At 45.1% G+C, this 14776-nt stretch overlaps 1 protein-coding gene across 1 annotated transcript in view; it reads left to right on the forward strand.

Moving 5' to 3' along the window:
* The first annotated feature begins 413 nt into the window (after window positions 1–413).
* KIAA1217 (KIAA1217 ortholog) overlaps window positions 414–14776 on the forward strand; it is a 357946-nt gene continuing 343583 nt past the window's right edge. Inside the window, 2 exon segments of the mRNA XM_081556782.1 lie at window positions 414–975; window positions 11424–11707. Coding sequence (XP_081412908.1) covers window positions 906–975; window positions 11424–11707 — 354 coding nt within the window. The 5' untranslated portion in view covers window positions 414–905.

Here is a 14776-nt window from a genome sequence, read left to right on the forward strand (position 1 = left end):
TAGTTTAAAGAGAGAATGAGTATGCTGGATGCAACTCTGCCCATCCAAAGAAAAGCATTGGAAGGGCCTTTCTGATATTTTAATGAACTGGAGAGATTCAGAAGGTTGATTTTACTAGTTTACTTTTCAGATTTGTGATCAACGTGTGAATGTGTTTATGTGTTTTGGGGAAGGGGAACTGTTGAGGAAGTGTAGGCAAAGGAGTGCAAACTTTCAAAAGTCCAGCTGAAGAGACTGAAACTGATTGTGTGCCAAGTCAGCTGTATCTCTGTTAATCAAGCTCTAAACGCTTGGTGAACAAAATGTTTACTTAAGAACCTTCAGCATATAACCTGTCCTTCTCGTTGCCCTTTTTAAAAGGGATTTCACTGAAATTTGGGACGTTCCGCAGTCGGCTGTTCCTTTTTCAGGATATCAGCCTATTGGGGAGGCTGATTGTGTGAGATGAAAGAGACGGAGAACCGGCTTCCAGCAAAGGCTCCTGCCGGCGATCCCGGGCCATGTTTTTCTTCCCCGGCTGCGGAGTCGCCGCAGTTTGCCTCGGGGGGCCCGCGTGGGTCCCGGGCAGGACAGCGCATCACCTGTTGGGGCCTCGGGGAAGCGCGCGGCGCGGGGGCGGGCGGGGGGCCCAGCCCGCATTCCTCAGGGACCCGGCGGGCGGACAGACGGACGGACTCGGGGACGCGCGCGCGCGGAGGGACGCGGGAGGCCGGGCGCTGGAATGCAGTCTTCCCCGGCGAGAGAGACTTTGCACTGGAGTGGAGAGTAGTTTGGGGTGGGGTTTCGCACCGTCCCCTCCTCCCCACCCCCCGGGCCCCCTTCCAGGCGCTTTCTGGAAGCGTTTTTTCAGAAGGGCGCTCTGAAGTTTAAAGACCAGAGAGGAGCCTGGGCCGGAGGCAGGGACAATGGAAGAAAACGAAAGCCAGAAATGTGAGCCATGCCTTCCTTACTCAGCAGACAGCAGACAGATGCCGGGTAAGTAAGAGGCTCTCATTCAAAGATGGAGTTACGGTTCCGCGTGTGCCTCGCGGCTGGCTGCTGATTTTTATAACTGCAGAGCGAGCGCCTGGCACAGAAAAGGCGTATTTCTTGGGGTGGTGCATTTTCCCAACTGAGTGGAGACCTGTAGGCTAGACTTTTTTGTTTTTTTTAATCTCTGGCAGGATTTTCCTAAGCAGCCAAAGAAGTGGCGGGGTGATGTTACACTGGTAGCCCCGTAAGCCGTCAGTACTTGCTAGATCTCCAGGCAATGACAAATACATCGCCCAAAGCAGCTTTCCATGCTCACTGCTCCAGCCGCGGGAGAGAGGAGCTCTTTCTGGAAAGGTCTCTCGGGGACGGCAACACTTCCATTCATTGGTTGGGGGGGATTCCACGAGGCACAGGCGCGTCGGAGGCAAGTTTGGTCGTATTTGAGAGTTAAATCGCAGAGTTTGGGGATGTTTTCCTTTTTTTCCGGATCGGAACAGCAGGGGAGCACTTGTCCATGTAGAGGAGAGATGGAGCTGTGCGAATTTTCTGTACGCTTGAATTCGAAAGTTGGGAGCTGTTAAGACAGTTCTGATAGATTTTCTCTGAGCAGTTTCCCTTTGATTGTGTTTATAATAGACTTCTCTTTTCCGTAGAGAACTTCCAGAAGCTTATGTCGTTCCAAAGAAATTATGCAGTGGGGTTGGGTGGAGAAAGGGCTCCTGGGCTGGGCCGTCCAGTGTCTGACGTCTGTGACTCCGGAGCCTACCTTACATGCATTATCACGAAGGTAGCGGGTTTGGACCCCGCAAAATCCAGAACCCTCCCCGCCCCCACCTTTGCCCAGGTTCATCCAGGGGCCAGTTAATAGCCGTGCTTGCGGGGCTGCAGTGCTGTGCGTGGGAGTAACAACAATGCACAGGGGAAAAGGTGTGTGTTTCTTAAAGAGGCAAAAGGGAAGTCACACATGACTCATCCACACTGAAAATGCAAAACTAAGCCAGACAGAAGAAAATGCAATTAGAAGAGATAGAAATTCCCCCCCGTGAAAGGCAGGAAATTTTAAGACCAGTAAACCCTGGAGAATCCCAGACTCAGAGTCCTCCACTTGCTGGCTGTGTTTGTGCTGTCAAAGCACGTCACTCTCCTTGGGGGCCCCTGGGCAGTGGGGCCCCCTCCCCTGCCCTGTTTGATAGACAGGGTCCTGCAGCAGGAATTCAACTTCTGGGCTTCTGCTGCGTTAAAAAATACTCGGAATCTAGAGGCACAACAAGAGAGTGGAACTGATTTAAGAAACAATTTACAAGCAACCACAGCAGTTCAGAGACACTTCAGAGACAGAGATGGTGAGACTGATGCAGTGTGATCACCTTATTTCATTTATTCACTAAATATCAAGCATCTGTTCTGTGAGAGTCACTGTTTTAGCTTCTGGGGATCCAGCAATGAACAAACTAGATGAAAAGCCCTTGCCTTATATTCTAAGGGCCAAGTTTGGGGGAAAGGGACTGGAGGACAAAAACAATAAACAGATAAGTAAAGTAGCATGTTATATGGTGGGGTTGCCATATTTGGCAAACAAAAATAAAAGAGGCTCAGTTAAATTTGAATTTCAGGTAAAAAATAATTTTTTAATTATAAGTATATCCCATGCAGTATTTGGGATACACTTATGCTAAAAATTATTCGTTATTTATCTGAAATTCAAATTTGACTGGGCATCTTATATTTTTATCTAGTAAGTTTATTTAACTATGGGGGAAAATAAGGCAGAGAAAGAGAATTTTGAATATAGGGGGGCAGGGGTGAAACTAGTAGGGTTATTAGAGACGGCCTCACTATTATGATGGAGGTGGGAGTGGCAACCCACTCTGGTGTTCTTGCCTGGAGAATCCCCATGGACAGAGGAGCCTGGCGGGCCACAGTCTGTGGGATCTCAAAGAGTTGGACACGACTGAGTGACTAAGCACTGCTGTAATACTTGAAGGGACATCAGAAAGAAGTGAGGGAGGGAACGAGAAGGGCATTTTCACAGAACAACATGGGGAAAGGATGGATAGAAAAGAGGTTAAGATAAAATTCTAGGCCCTGTCAGATGGGGCCTCTGATAGTATAGTAAGGACTTGGGCTTTTATTTCAAGGGAGGTGGGGGCTGCTGGCGGATCTGAGAGGTTTCTTCAGAGGTAGTCCTGGGTGCTCTACTGAGAATCACCCGAGTGGGGTTGGGGGCAGGGCAGGGAGACCAGTTAGGAAGCTTCCAAAGTAAACCAGTTACTAGCTTGGATCAGGAGATAGGGGAGTAGAACAGGTGGTCGTAAGAAGACAGACTTTAGATATATATTGAGGATGAAACTGAATTTGCCAAGGGATTGGATACAGGATATAAGAGAGATGAAGGAATTGGAGATGACTTCAGAAATTTTGGTCTGTGCTTCTGGGGAGTTGTCATTTACCTGAAGGGGGAAGTGTTGGAGAGGAGTAGCGGAGAGGGTGTTTGTGGCTTGAAAGTGGAGAGCAGGAAATCTTTTGGCTAGGGTAGGATCTGGAAGCTTATCAGGCATCCAAGTGGAGATGTTGATTGCAATCTGGATATTTGTGGCTGGAATTTAGAAGAAGGGACCCAGGATTGTTAGAGATGGTCCAGGATTGGGTCTGTGTGCAGAAGAAGGCTAGAAAGGTGGCTGAGAAGCGCGTGAAAGGGGGCTAAGAATTCAGGTTAGATTTCTAAGATCTCCATTGAGTCCTGGGTGAAAATGATGCTGTGAGGGCGTGTGGCCTCTTCTCCAGTTCTCCGAGATGCAAGAGGACCATGCAAAGGAGGTCAGCCTCTGATGGCTGCATCACCCATGATTCCTTGTGGGCTGGATCATACTTGGCCTTGTAATAATACCAGTGAGAGTGTGGTATTCGAGGGCAAAGACCATGACTTCTTTGTCTTCACATCCCCAGAACCTAACAGAGCACCAGGCATGAGATAGCTATCAATAAATATGTGCTGAACAAAAAGCTAATTATACCAACCTAGAGCTTTGAGTTTATCAATCTACAGACGGATAAGGATCCGTTGGGTGATCGTGTAACTTGTTCAAACCGAGACAGTTTTGAGAGTGAAAGGGACCGCTATAAATAATTTAAATGGGACAACAGTTGTAACCCAGAACTGTTTTGGCAACTGGGCATATGGTCACCTCGAGAATAATCCTTATTGATGATGCTCCCAGGGCTGAACCGTCAGCTGCTGGGTAGTAAACAGTGTGAAGTGCAGAGAGGTACTTAGTAATTAGTGGTTGAATTTAAATCTAACTATATCATGCTTCTTTTTTTTTTGGCCGTGTGAGATCTTAGTTTCCCAGCCAAGGATGGAACCTCTGCCCTCTGCAGAGGCAGCACGGAGTCCTAACCACTGGAGCACCAGGGAAGTCCAATATCCTGCTGCTTTTGAAGGCCCTTGGGCTCCCCAGAGTGGTCCTTAGGATGCCCATGCCTGCCCATAGCAGCCCTGAGGTGACTGCTTTCGCTCTGGCCCCAATGTCTTGAAACCCCTGTGCAGGCGTGTCAGCCACCTGCTTGCCTCTACCACCCCTGATTCACTGGGGTCTAAAGATACTAGTATTCATTGTGGTAGTAATCATTTCACAGTATGTAACTATCAAATCAATATATTGTACCTCTTAAAATCGGATAAGATTACATGTCAGTTATATCTCAGTGAAGCTGGAAAAAAAAATCGTATTGGCAGCCTTGCAGAGTACAGCCTTGGCGGGGGTGGGGTGAGGGTGGAGGGGTCCCTGGGGGTCCCCAGACATTCTGGTCTTTGCTCCAAAGCATCCTCTAAAATTGCCTACCAGTTTCTGCTTCTTATCCTGTTTTACCCTTCAAAGCACTTATCAGTCAGTTCATTTCATTCGCTCAGTTGTGTCTGACTCTTTGCAGCCCCGTGGACTGCAGCACGCCAGGCTTCCCTGTCCATCACTGTCTCCCTGAGCTTGCTCAAACTCATGTCCTTTGAGTTGGTGATGGCATCCATCTCACCCTCTGTTGTTCCCTTCTCCTCCTGCCTTCAATCTTTCCCAGCATCAGGGTCTTTTCCAATGAGTCAGTTCTTTGCAACAGGTGGCCAAAGTATTGGAGTTTCAGCTTCAGCATCAGTCCTTCCAATAAACACTCAGGACTGATCTCCTTTAGGGTAGACTGGTTTGATCTCCTTGCAGTCCAAGGGACTCTCAAGAGTCTTCTCCAACACCGCAGTTCAAAAGCATTGATTTCTTCAGCGCTCAACTTTATTTATAGTCCAACTCTCACATCCATACGTGACTACTGGAAAAACCATAGCTTTGACATTCATGTTACATATTATCTGTGTTGTCTGCCTCCTTAATTATAATGTGCCTCCCCTATGAGGGAAGGGAATTAAGTCTACTTTGATCACCACTTCACTCACTACACTTCCTAACTCCTTTCAGTGTACAGGGCAGGCCCTCAATAAATATTTGCAAAAAATAAATCAGTCAGTCAGCAAACCAACCATTAGGACAAGAATGCTTCTCTGGATAGGGGAGGAGCTGTTCCTATTTTGTGTAAAATCTCTACCAAAACCCTCTTTTATTTACTTTTGTAAGATTTTTTAGAGGAATCTACATAATGGCCTGGTTTCAGCTGTTAATTTTTGTGCCAGTGTGTCTCTGGTGGTGATCTTTATGATATTAACAAGGGAGCTGGAAAAAATGGAGGCACTCTGTGCATACCAACAGAATATGTGATACATAGGAGTCAGATAACTTGATTGCTGTAATGTCTGTGGTTTAGTGTAATCAAGGTTAATTTTTGCTTTGAACAGTGGAATGTGGACACTCCTGGCCAAGTGGATCGGGGTGGTTTACCTCCAGGCTACCCTGGAACCCAAGTTGTCCAAGGGACGTCTAGTTATGATGACAGTTCCCCGGGTCTTGGAGGTTTCTGCTGGAGCTTTTGCACTTAACTGGCCAAAGGGGAAATAAGAAAGGGTAGGAAAGAAGACTCAGGAGGTCGAGGGCCAGGGCTAAAGGTGGCCCACATAGTTTCTTCCCACGTTGCACTGAGTGGAATTTGAACAAGACCTCAACTAGATGAAGGGGACTGAAAAACATGATTTTCTTGTGTGTGCACAGAAGGATGTTACGGTTTGAATACACAGACATACCTGTGACTGCTGCCATGGTAGATTGGAATGCGTTGTACAGCCAAACACAACTGTAGCTCCCCATGATACTCTAATGCAAGAGAGCATCCCAACACAGTCTAGAAAACGACACCTTAGAGACAGCTGACTAGGAGCCACTATGAAGCAGTGGGGGACTCCTTCCCCGGGAGGCCAGGATCCTCCTAATCTGATCCAGGAGTAAAATCTCAGGAAGGTCATCCGCCCTGTTCTTGGCTCTCAGATAGCAAGCAGGCGTGGAATGCAGGAACAATGCCAGGTCCAGATCCCGGGTTGCAGGTCAGGTGACCCAGCCCAGGCACCCTGAGTGGGGGCCGGGAAGCCAGTCTCGGCAGCTCCTGTGGTCTCTTGCCTGCAGGATAATTTGCTCTGTGGGTGTCTTCCTTGGGGTGACCTGTCTTCCATAGTCCTTTGTCTGCCTGGTCCCTGTCCCTCCCCAGCCCCCCACTTTCTACTTTTCCTTTCCAGAAGTCTCCATCCCAGCCAGGAAGCCCTTTGAAACTCAGAAGAGTCTCTCTGGCACTTCTGTCCTCTCCATCCCCACTCCTGCTCCTGGGAAGGTTGCTGGGGACCGGAAGATTGCTGGGGCCCGTTCTCCCCTGGAAGCTCCCGTCTTGCTCTTTGCCCTGCGAGAGGGGTTGCTCTGGGCCGACAGAGGCTGGGAGGGGCAGGAAAGGGAAAACTGGAAACCTTGTCTTTAGACTCCAGCTTCATTATTTGTTTGACACGGATTCCCAGAATAGCAAACAGCCCGCAACACACCCAGGCTCAAATGTTAGCACCAAAGTGCCTTCCAGACAAGGGCCAGAACTGAGCTTCTGTTTCCAAGCCTCGGGCAGTGTGTCCGCTTGGACAGTGGAGTTGGTGGGACTCCATTGGCTGTGGAATTGTGACTCCACGTCCTCTGCGGCTCCCCTTTGATTGTTTCCTCCTCAACTAAAAGGTCCTATTCTCCCCAAATGACTGGAATGGGAGAGCCGTCTCCTCTGCCTCGGGCGTGGGAGTCGATCACTTCCAAGAACTGCCTCTCACAGAGGAAAAAGCTCCAGTGACCTCTCCAGGGTCATGGTAGATGGGAATGGGTTGTACAGCCCATTGTGTAGGAGTCGTACAGCTGGGTTGTACAACTTTGTGTGGAATCTGCATTGGTTTGTTGTGGGTGCCGTAAAAGTGGAGCAGGGTGACCTGCAAGCAGCTGGGATCCAGAGCTCAGTGAGCTGCCAAGCAGGCAGGTGAGGCTGAGGGAGGTAGTGGGTCCCCAGGGCAATGAGAAGCCAGTGCATTTAGCCACTGGTGCATTTACTGTCTGTTTCTGCTGTCCTGCACATTGCATTAAACCTCCTTAAGCACCGGGAGACGTTTTAGAAGAATCCACGAGACAGTAAAAAATGGAAAAGTTTCCTAAGGTGGGGGGCTTCCCAGGTGGCACTAGTTGTAAAGAACCCACTGGCCAGTGCAGGAGACATAAGAGACGCGGGTTTGATCCCTGGGTTGGAAAGATCCCCCTAGAGAAGAAAATGACAACCCAGTCCAGTATTCTTGCCTGGAGAATCCCACGGACAGAGGAGGCTGGTGGGCTACAGACCGTGTGGTCGTAAAGAGCGGGACACAACTGATCGACTTAGCACACAACCTAAGATGGACGTGACCTCCTTAGTGCCAAGTGTGAAAAAGGCTGTGGTTGGAGGGTCAGCAAGGTGGGGCTGCTCCGAGGTGGATGTTGACAGATGACCCTGAACTCCAACTCTCTCCCTCCCTCCTCCTTTCCCAATTTATTTCAAAGAACGTGGAAAACTTTTCAGTCTCCAAGGGACTGCTGTTTTGGCTGTCTTGACCTCTTCTGAGGATCCTGAGATGAAATAGGATAGTTCTTGAGAGTTCATGTGGCAGAGCAAGGCCCAGTAGAACTTTCTGCCCTTGTTGATAGTTGAGGAACATGAGTGTGTGTCCTCCTGAGTGGATGTGTGTATTTGTGTGTTATGTCCACGTGAAGAAATCACCTTTTCAGAGATTCCATTTTGCTAATTAACTTAGCTGTCCTGGATAACTTTTAAAATATATTATTTTCATGATGTCACAAGTAATCAAGGGAATTCCCTGGTGATCCAGTAGTTAGGATTCTGCCATTCCACTGCAGGGAGCACAGATTTGATCCCTAATCAGGGAACTGAGATCCTGAGTGTCATGCTGCACAGCCAAAAAAAAAAAAAGTCATTGTAAAAATCAGTTTAGAAGTCAAGTCTGTTATATCAAGTAGACAAAAATTTGACTAATGCAAAACTCATGTGTACACACTCAAAAGCATAAGTTTAAATCTTTGCAGATTGCCCACATATTTCCCAACCTGAGATTCGACATTTTCCACACCTGTCTTTATTCAATAGCTCCTATTACCTCTGTGTCATTAGAGAAGAGACCACAAACAGGGTAGCCATCACCAGAGGAGTGGGTTGCCATTTCCTTCTCCAGGGGATCTTCCCTACCCAGAGATCGAACCTGTGTCTCCTGCAGCAGCAGGCAGATTCTATACCACTGAGCCACCAGGGAAGCCCCTATATGATGAGAAGGTAGAGTAAATAAGTGGAATTAATCTCCCCAAATCTTTTTTTTTTCCAACTCAGAGGTATTTATTGGATCCTTACTAATGATTTTTCGGGGCTTCCCTGATGGCTCAGTGGTAAAGACCCCTGCCAATGCAGGAGATGAGGGTTCAGTCCCTGGGTCAGGAAAATCCCCTGGAGAAGGAAATGGCAACCCACTCTAGTATTCTTGCCTGGTAAATCCCATGGACAGAGGAGCCTGGGTGGGGGCTACAGTCCATGGCAGTCACAAAAGAGTTGGACATGACTTAGCGACCAAACAACAACTAATGATTAGCATGGGTTGGGTGCTAAGGGAAATTCAGAAGAAACGCATGCATGAAAACTCATAATAGTGACAGTCAAGTTCTCTGTTTTCTTTTTGGTCCTCAGTATCGGTAACACAGGTAGTATTGTTGACCTCTCCATTTTGTAGGTAGGGAATCAAGACAGAGAGACAGTAGATGGCTTGACTGAAACCATATGTATAGTAAGGAGTGGAGGAGGGCTAGAACTCAGGGCTTTTAATTCCTACCATCATCCCTTCCCTACCTGAAAAATACTTCACTCAGCAATTGTGTGTAACTTGAGGGACTCCCGTGCTCAAGGTGATTTTCAGTGGACGATTTCTCCTGTCATCATTGGAGGAAAAGGAAACAGTTTCCACTCATTCTTCCAGATGTCAGTTCCATGATTTCAGGAGTGATTTGGGCTTCTCTCATTTCATGCTGGGTCTGAGAGACTTTTTATTTTATTTATTTAAAAAATTTTTATTGGAGGATAATTACTTTACAGTGTTGTGTTAGTTTCTGCTATGCAACCAAGTGAGTTAGCTATATGTATACATATATTCCCTCCCTCTTGGACCTCCTTTCTACCCCCCTGCCTCGGCCCAGTCCCACCCCTCTAGGTCATCACAGAGCATCAGGCTGGGCTCCCTGGGCTATACAGTAGCTTCCCACTAGCTAGCTATTTTACACATGGTAATATATATATGTCAGTGCTAATCTCCCAGTTCGTCCCACCCTCTCCTTTCCCTGCACCATGCCCACATGTTCATTTTCTATGTCTGCCTCCCAGAGCCTTTTTTTTTTTTTTTCAATATCTTTTAAACCAATAGTTCTATCTTCTCCCCCTTCTAAAGGTACTGTTGAACTTAATGAATAGTAGAATGAACTAATTGAGCTGTTTCTTCCTTCTCTTTCCTCATCAGTGTCTGATGGTCTGATGAAGATGCTATAATTAGCCATGTAATGAGAAGTGAAGGGTAAACAAGAAGAATTACTCCCAGAACACTCATCTAGGGGTGAAAAACTGGAGCAGGGAAATGAGCCCACGTTTACAATATTTTCTGTGTCTAACCAGCAGGTGTTGTACCTACAGTTCTAGGTATAGGTATTTCTAGGTAAAGAAGAGAAAAACCATGTTGATGGCACTGCCTTTAGAGGAGCTGGTTTATGTACAAACTCTAAACACTTGTTGGTTTATGTCACTGGCATCAGGTTTTAGTTCTTGGGACTTCACTGCTGGTCCAGTTGTTAGGATTTCACCTTCCAGTGCAGAGGGTGCAGATTCTATCCCTGATTGGGAAGCTAAGATCCTCACATGCCTCATGGCCCAAAATCCAGAACATAAACAGCGGAAGCAATACTATAACAAATTCAATAAAGACTTTAAAAAAAAATTTAGTTTTCTGAGACTCTGCTCTAGAACTCTTAAATACTGGGTGTATTTTCTGGACTTAACTTTTGAAGATAAGTAATTAGCAAATACCCTCTTAAATTGGAAATTTATTAAAAAAAATAATTTAGAGTATATTTATAATAATAAATATTAAAAAAAATAAAAAGCTAGAGACTTCCCTGTAAGTACAGTGTTAAGACTCCATGCTTCAATTGCAGGGGTTGTAGGTTTGATGCCTGGTCAGGGAACTAAGATTTAAATTTGCATATCTAATACCAGTTCAGCCTTGCTTAATTTATTACTGAAAACAGTGAGGCTGAGAGAGGTCTCATCATTTGTCGTTAATCTAGGCTTGAAGGCAGGATTCCTGCCTTCAGATTATAAAATTGTAAGAACTTCTGTTACTAGGATGAAACTATGTTTAAAAATAAAGAAATAATCATGATCACTGAAGTTAACTTTTCCATAATTACAGATGAGGGTGAAGGGTAACCCAGGTTGTGCTGCATTGTTAGTCACTCAGTCCTGTCTGACTCTTTGTGACCCCATGAACTGTAGCCTGCCAGGCTCCTCTGTCCATGGGATTTCCCAAGCAAGAATACTGTAGTGGGTTGCCATTCCTTTCTCCAGGAGATCTTGCCTGCAAACTGGTCTGACCAGGTGTTTTGGTTTTGAATAACCTCAGGGAAAGAGAAATTGCAGAGTTTTTTTTTTTTTTTTCCTTTTTTGCTGCAATATCTTTATTTCTAAAGTGCAGTTTTTCATATTTCTTTTGGTTGTTGATTTACCCTCTTTCCTGCTGCTGTGGATACACACGCACGTGTGTGCATACACACACACAAACACACACACACAAATCTGCTAAGTTACACTCATACAAATCTGCTAAGTTACATTCATACATTAGCAGCTGCCACAAACGCACTTGGTGTCCTGTAAATGAGATTTCTAGTGTGAAATCTTTAGTTGTGAGCTGTATCTTTTCTGTTTCTCAGAACAAGGAAGGAGCAATCTGCAGGTGACATCCTTAGAAGATGCAGAATGTCGCAGAGCCAAGGAGCGCCTTTCTAATGGGAACAGCCGTATTTCAGCTTCCAGATCTTCCCGCAACATCCCGCGGAGACACACTCTAGGTGGGCCTCGAAGTTCCAAAGAAATCCTGGGAATGCAAACATCGGAGATGGACCGGAAGAGAGAAGCTTTCCTGGAACATCTGAAGCAGAAATACCCGCATCATGCCACCGCCATCATGGGCCACCAGGAGCGGCTGAGAGACCAGGTACAAATACCCTGCCATTTTCACTCTGCCGACCTCATTCTTTGTTTTTTTTTTTTTTTTTTTATTCCGTTTTCTCCCAATATTATTGAGATATAATTGGCCTACAAGACTGTATGTTTAAAGTATACAGAATAATGATTTGATTTATATTCATCATAAAATGATTATCACAGAAAATTTAGTGAACATCCATCATCTCATTTAGATACAAAATGAAAGAAATAAAAAAACAACTTTTTTTTCCCTGTGATGAGAACTCTTAAGATTTACTCTCTTCACGGCTTTCTTGTGTAATATACAGCAGTGTTATTACATTTGTCATGTTTACTTTATGTCCCCTGTACTTATTTCTAACTGGAAGTTGGTGCCTTTTGACCACCTTCATCTGATTCTCCTTCCCTGTGCAAAGCTCATTCTTTAATGAACATGAGGGAAAGCACAGTGACCTTCAGGTTGAAGGGGAAAAAAACAGTTGAATGGCTTGTGCCCACTGCTGGATTGTCCCAGATCTCTTTGTCAGCTTAGGGAGAGGAGGCAGATTGCAGAAAAGATTTGACCTGAAGGCTCAGCCTTCTTTAGCAACAACAGTAAGAGAACAGGAAGTGAGAGAAGAGAGACCAGAGAATATGCAGTTCCCCTATAAGAACGTCCCAGGTTCAACCACAAATATATCTAAAATTCAGGCAATGCAGAAGTATGTCTTAACTGAGTAAAGCATGGAATCAGCTATTGTCTACCCCCTTATCACTGAGCGCTTGGCACAGTGAAAGAAAGAGTGTATGAATGAATGAATACATAAATACATTTTCAGGCTAAAACAGAGCACACAGAGGGATAGACTTGTGACAAACCCCTTTACTTTAAGAAGCTGACGTTAGGGTCTTGTTTTCTGTTCTTTTTTCTTATCAGAGATGTTTTTCTTCTGCACGCTTGGCTTTCTGCTGTCAGCAGCTACCTGTTTTCTCAGGTTATCTTGACAGCCACACAGCTATCACTCTACAGTGGCTCAGGGTGTTTTTGTTTCTTGACTGTGTGCAGTTACTTTTCAGGGGACAGCATGGGTTTAGGGTCACAGGAGATGGGAGGCCAGCCTCCTCTGTAGCCCACAGATTGGTGTCTCCATCTGAGGGTGGAGACCACGATTATGGAAGTGGAGAACATTTAGCAATACTTGTGGTCAGGGATGAGAGCAGGCAGGTATTGATTTTGACACTCCAGGTAGAGAAAAGTTCTGTGTTTTTAAGCCTGCTCTCTTGCCAGTTAGTTACAAAAGTGATGTCCAGCTCAGCTTTTTATCATCTGTGGGAATGCTGATTGGCGTCGGCCTCAATTCTTTACGCTTTAAGCTCAGTTCGTTTGATCCTTTAAATGAAACCTTCTCTTTTATGAAATCTTTATCAGAGTGCCTAAAACATGTGAAATATGCCTTATGAACTGTATGTTGACATGTTCACATCCCAAGAGGCAGTGGGCCCAGAAAAAGAGAAAGAAGAATCTAGGTTGATATGGAGAGGAGCATATGCATTCTTCACTAAGAAAAGGATGGCTGTCTTCATTTCAAGTGTATATAGAGAATGTCCCTGTTTTCTTTTATTTCTGTTTATCATTTATGTAACCTCCCTCCCCCAGTTTTATTGAGATATAATTGACTAAAAATAAAAATATCCCTATTTTCTACTGATAGTTGGGTCACTGACCATTTAATTAATGGAATTTGTGCCTTTCTCTGTGTCTTAATATGTGAGGCATCATTCTTTATCCAGTGCTGTTCAGATTGAGGAAACTCAGGGCAGTTATGGTTATACAGTTTGCTTAGCAAAAGCTGGAATTTGAATTCAGTGAAGTCTGAATCCTTGTTTATTCCTCTGGTCTATAATTGGAAAACCATTGCCTGTAGAGCAGGCAGTGTGGTCTGTGTATGCGGTATAAGGGACATGGTGAGGGAGTATGTGTGTCTGAGACTATAGGCATGGGAGCCTGGGTAAAGGAGGCTAGAAAGTTGGTTATGTGTTGAGTGAGGAAGGCTGATATATATCTTTTGAAATTAAAATATATTATTTTGCTGAGATATATAGAAATTATCCTGTCAAAAATGGTATATTTTTCATTAAAAAAATTTCAGCTATTACTGTACTATTATTATTTGTGATGTCATAATTCTCTCTCCTACCATGATGATGATGGCTTTGGGGAAAGTTGTTACATGGTGAGCCTAAACTAACCAGAAGGTTGTAAAGGGCGATGGGATGGTGTCAGAAGACAGGGAGTACTGAATTTGGTCAGGTGGCCTCTCCAACCTCCTGTCTCTTGCATCTCTGTCACAGCATAGTCTGGCCTCCGATAGTCAGCTGCCCCTTCGCTGGATAATTCAGGATGAATTCTTGTGTTTTCCAAGCTGACCATCTGTTTTCCATGCTTGGATCTGTGTATATATTTTTCCTTTTGCTGCTGAGTTGCAAAGGAATCTTAATCAGCATTGTAAACATTAGAGATAAGCTTAGGGATGATTTAGGAAGTTCCTATAGACAGCACTTCACCTTCTGTCGTTTTCATTGTTTTTCTCCTGTTGCCCATTTCCTCTCTCCTATCCTCTTCTCCAAGACACTCTTTGTTCCTCCCAGATCTTCTGACTGTGGATTATTCCAGGCTTCCTTTACAGGAAGATCACATGACCAGCCTTGAGGAGAAAGTCAAATATCACAAGTCTGATGGACTTTCCAGATATGGAGGTTGTAACCACCACACACTCTTGGGGTGGCTATTTCCTTGGTTGCTTTCCAGAAAAGTGGACTTAGTGAGAAGAATGCCAATGGAAGAAATCAAGAATAACATGATGAAAATGCTGTATCCAGCACTTTTCAAGAAATGTCTTGGTGCTAAGGGAATCCAGGTTCTAACTCCTTGGTATCCAACATAAGGAGAATCAGAGCACACCTTATGTTTTTATTTTTTTAATTGGAGAATTATTGCTTTACAGTGTCATGTATGAATTTCTGCTATACAACAACATGAATAAGCTATAGGTATACACATATCCCCTCCCTCTTGAGCCTCCCTTTAAACCCTGCC

This window comes from Giraffa tippelskirchi, chromosome 13, assembly GCF_054371585.1.
Source record: "Giraffa tippelskirchi isolate mGirTip1 chromosome 13, T2T-mGirTip1v1.2.pri, whole genome shotgun sequence".
NCBI lineage: Eukaryota > Metazoa > Chordata > Mammalia > Artiodactyla > Giraffidae > Giraffa > Giraffa tippelskirchi.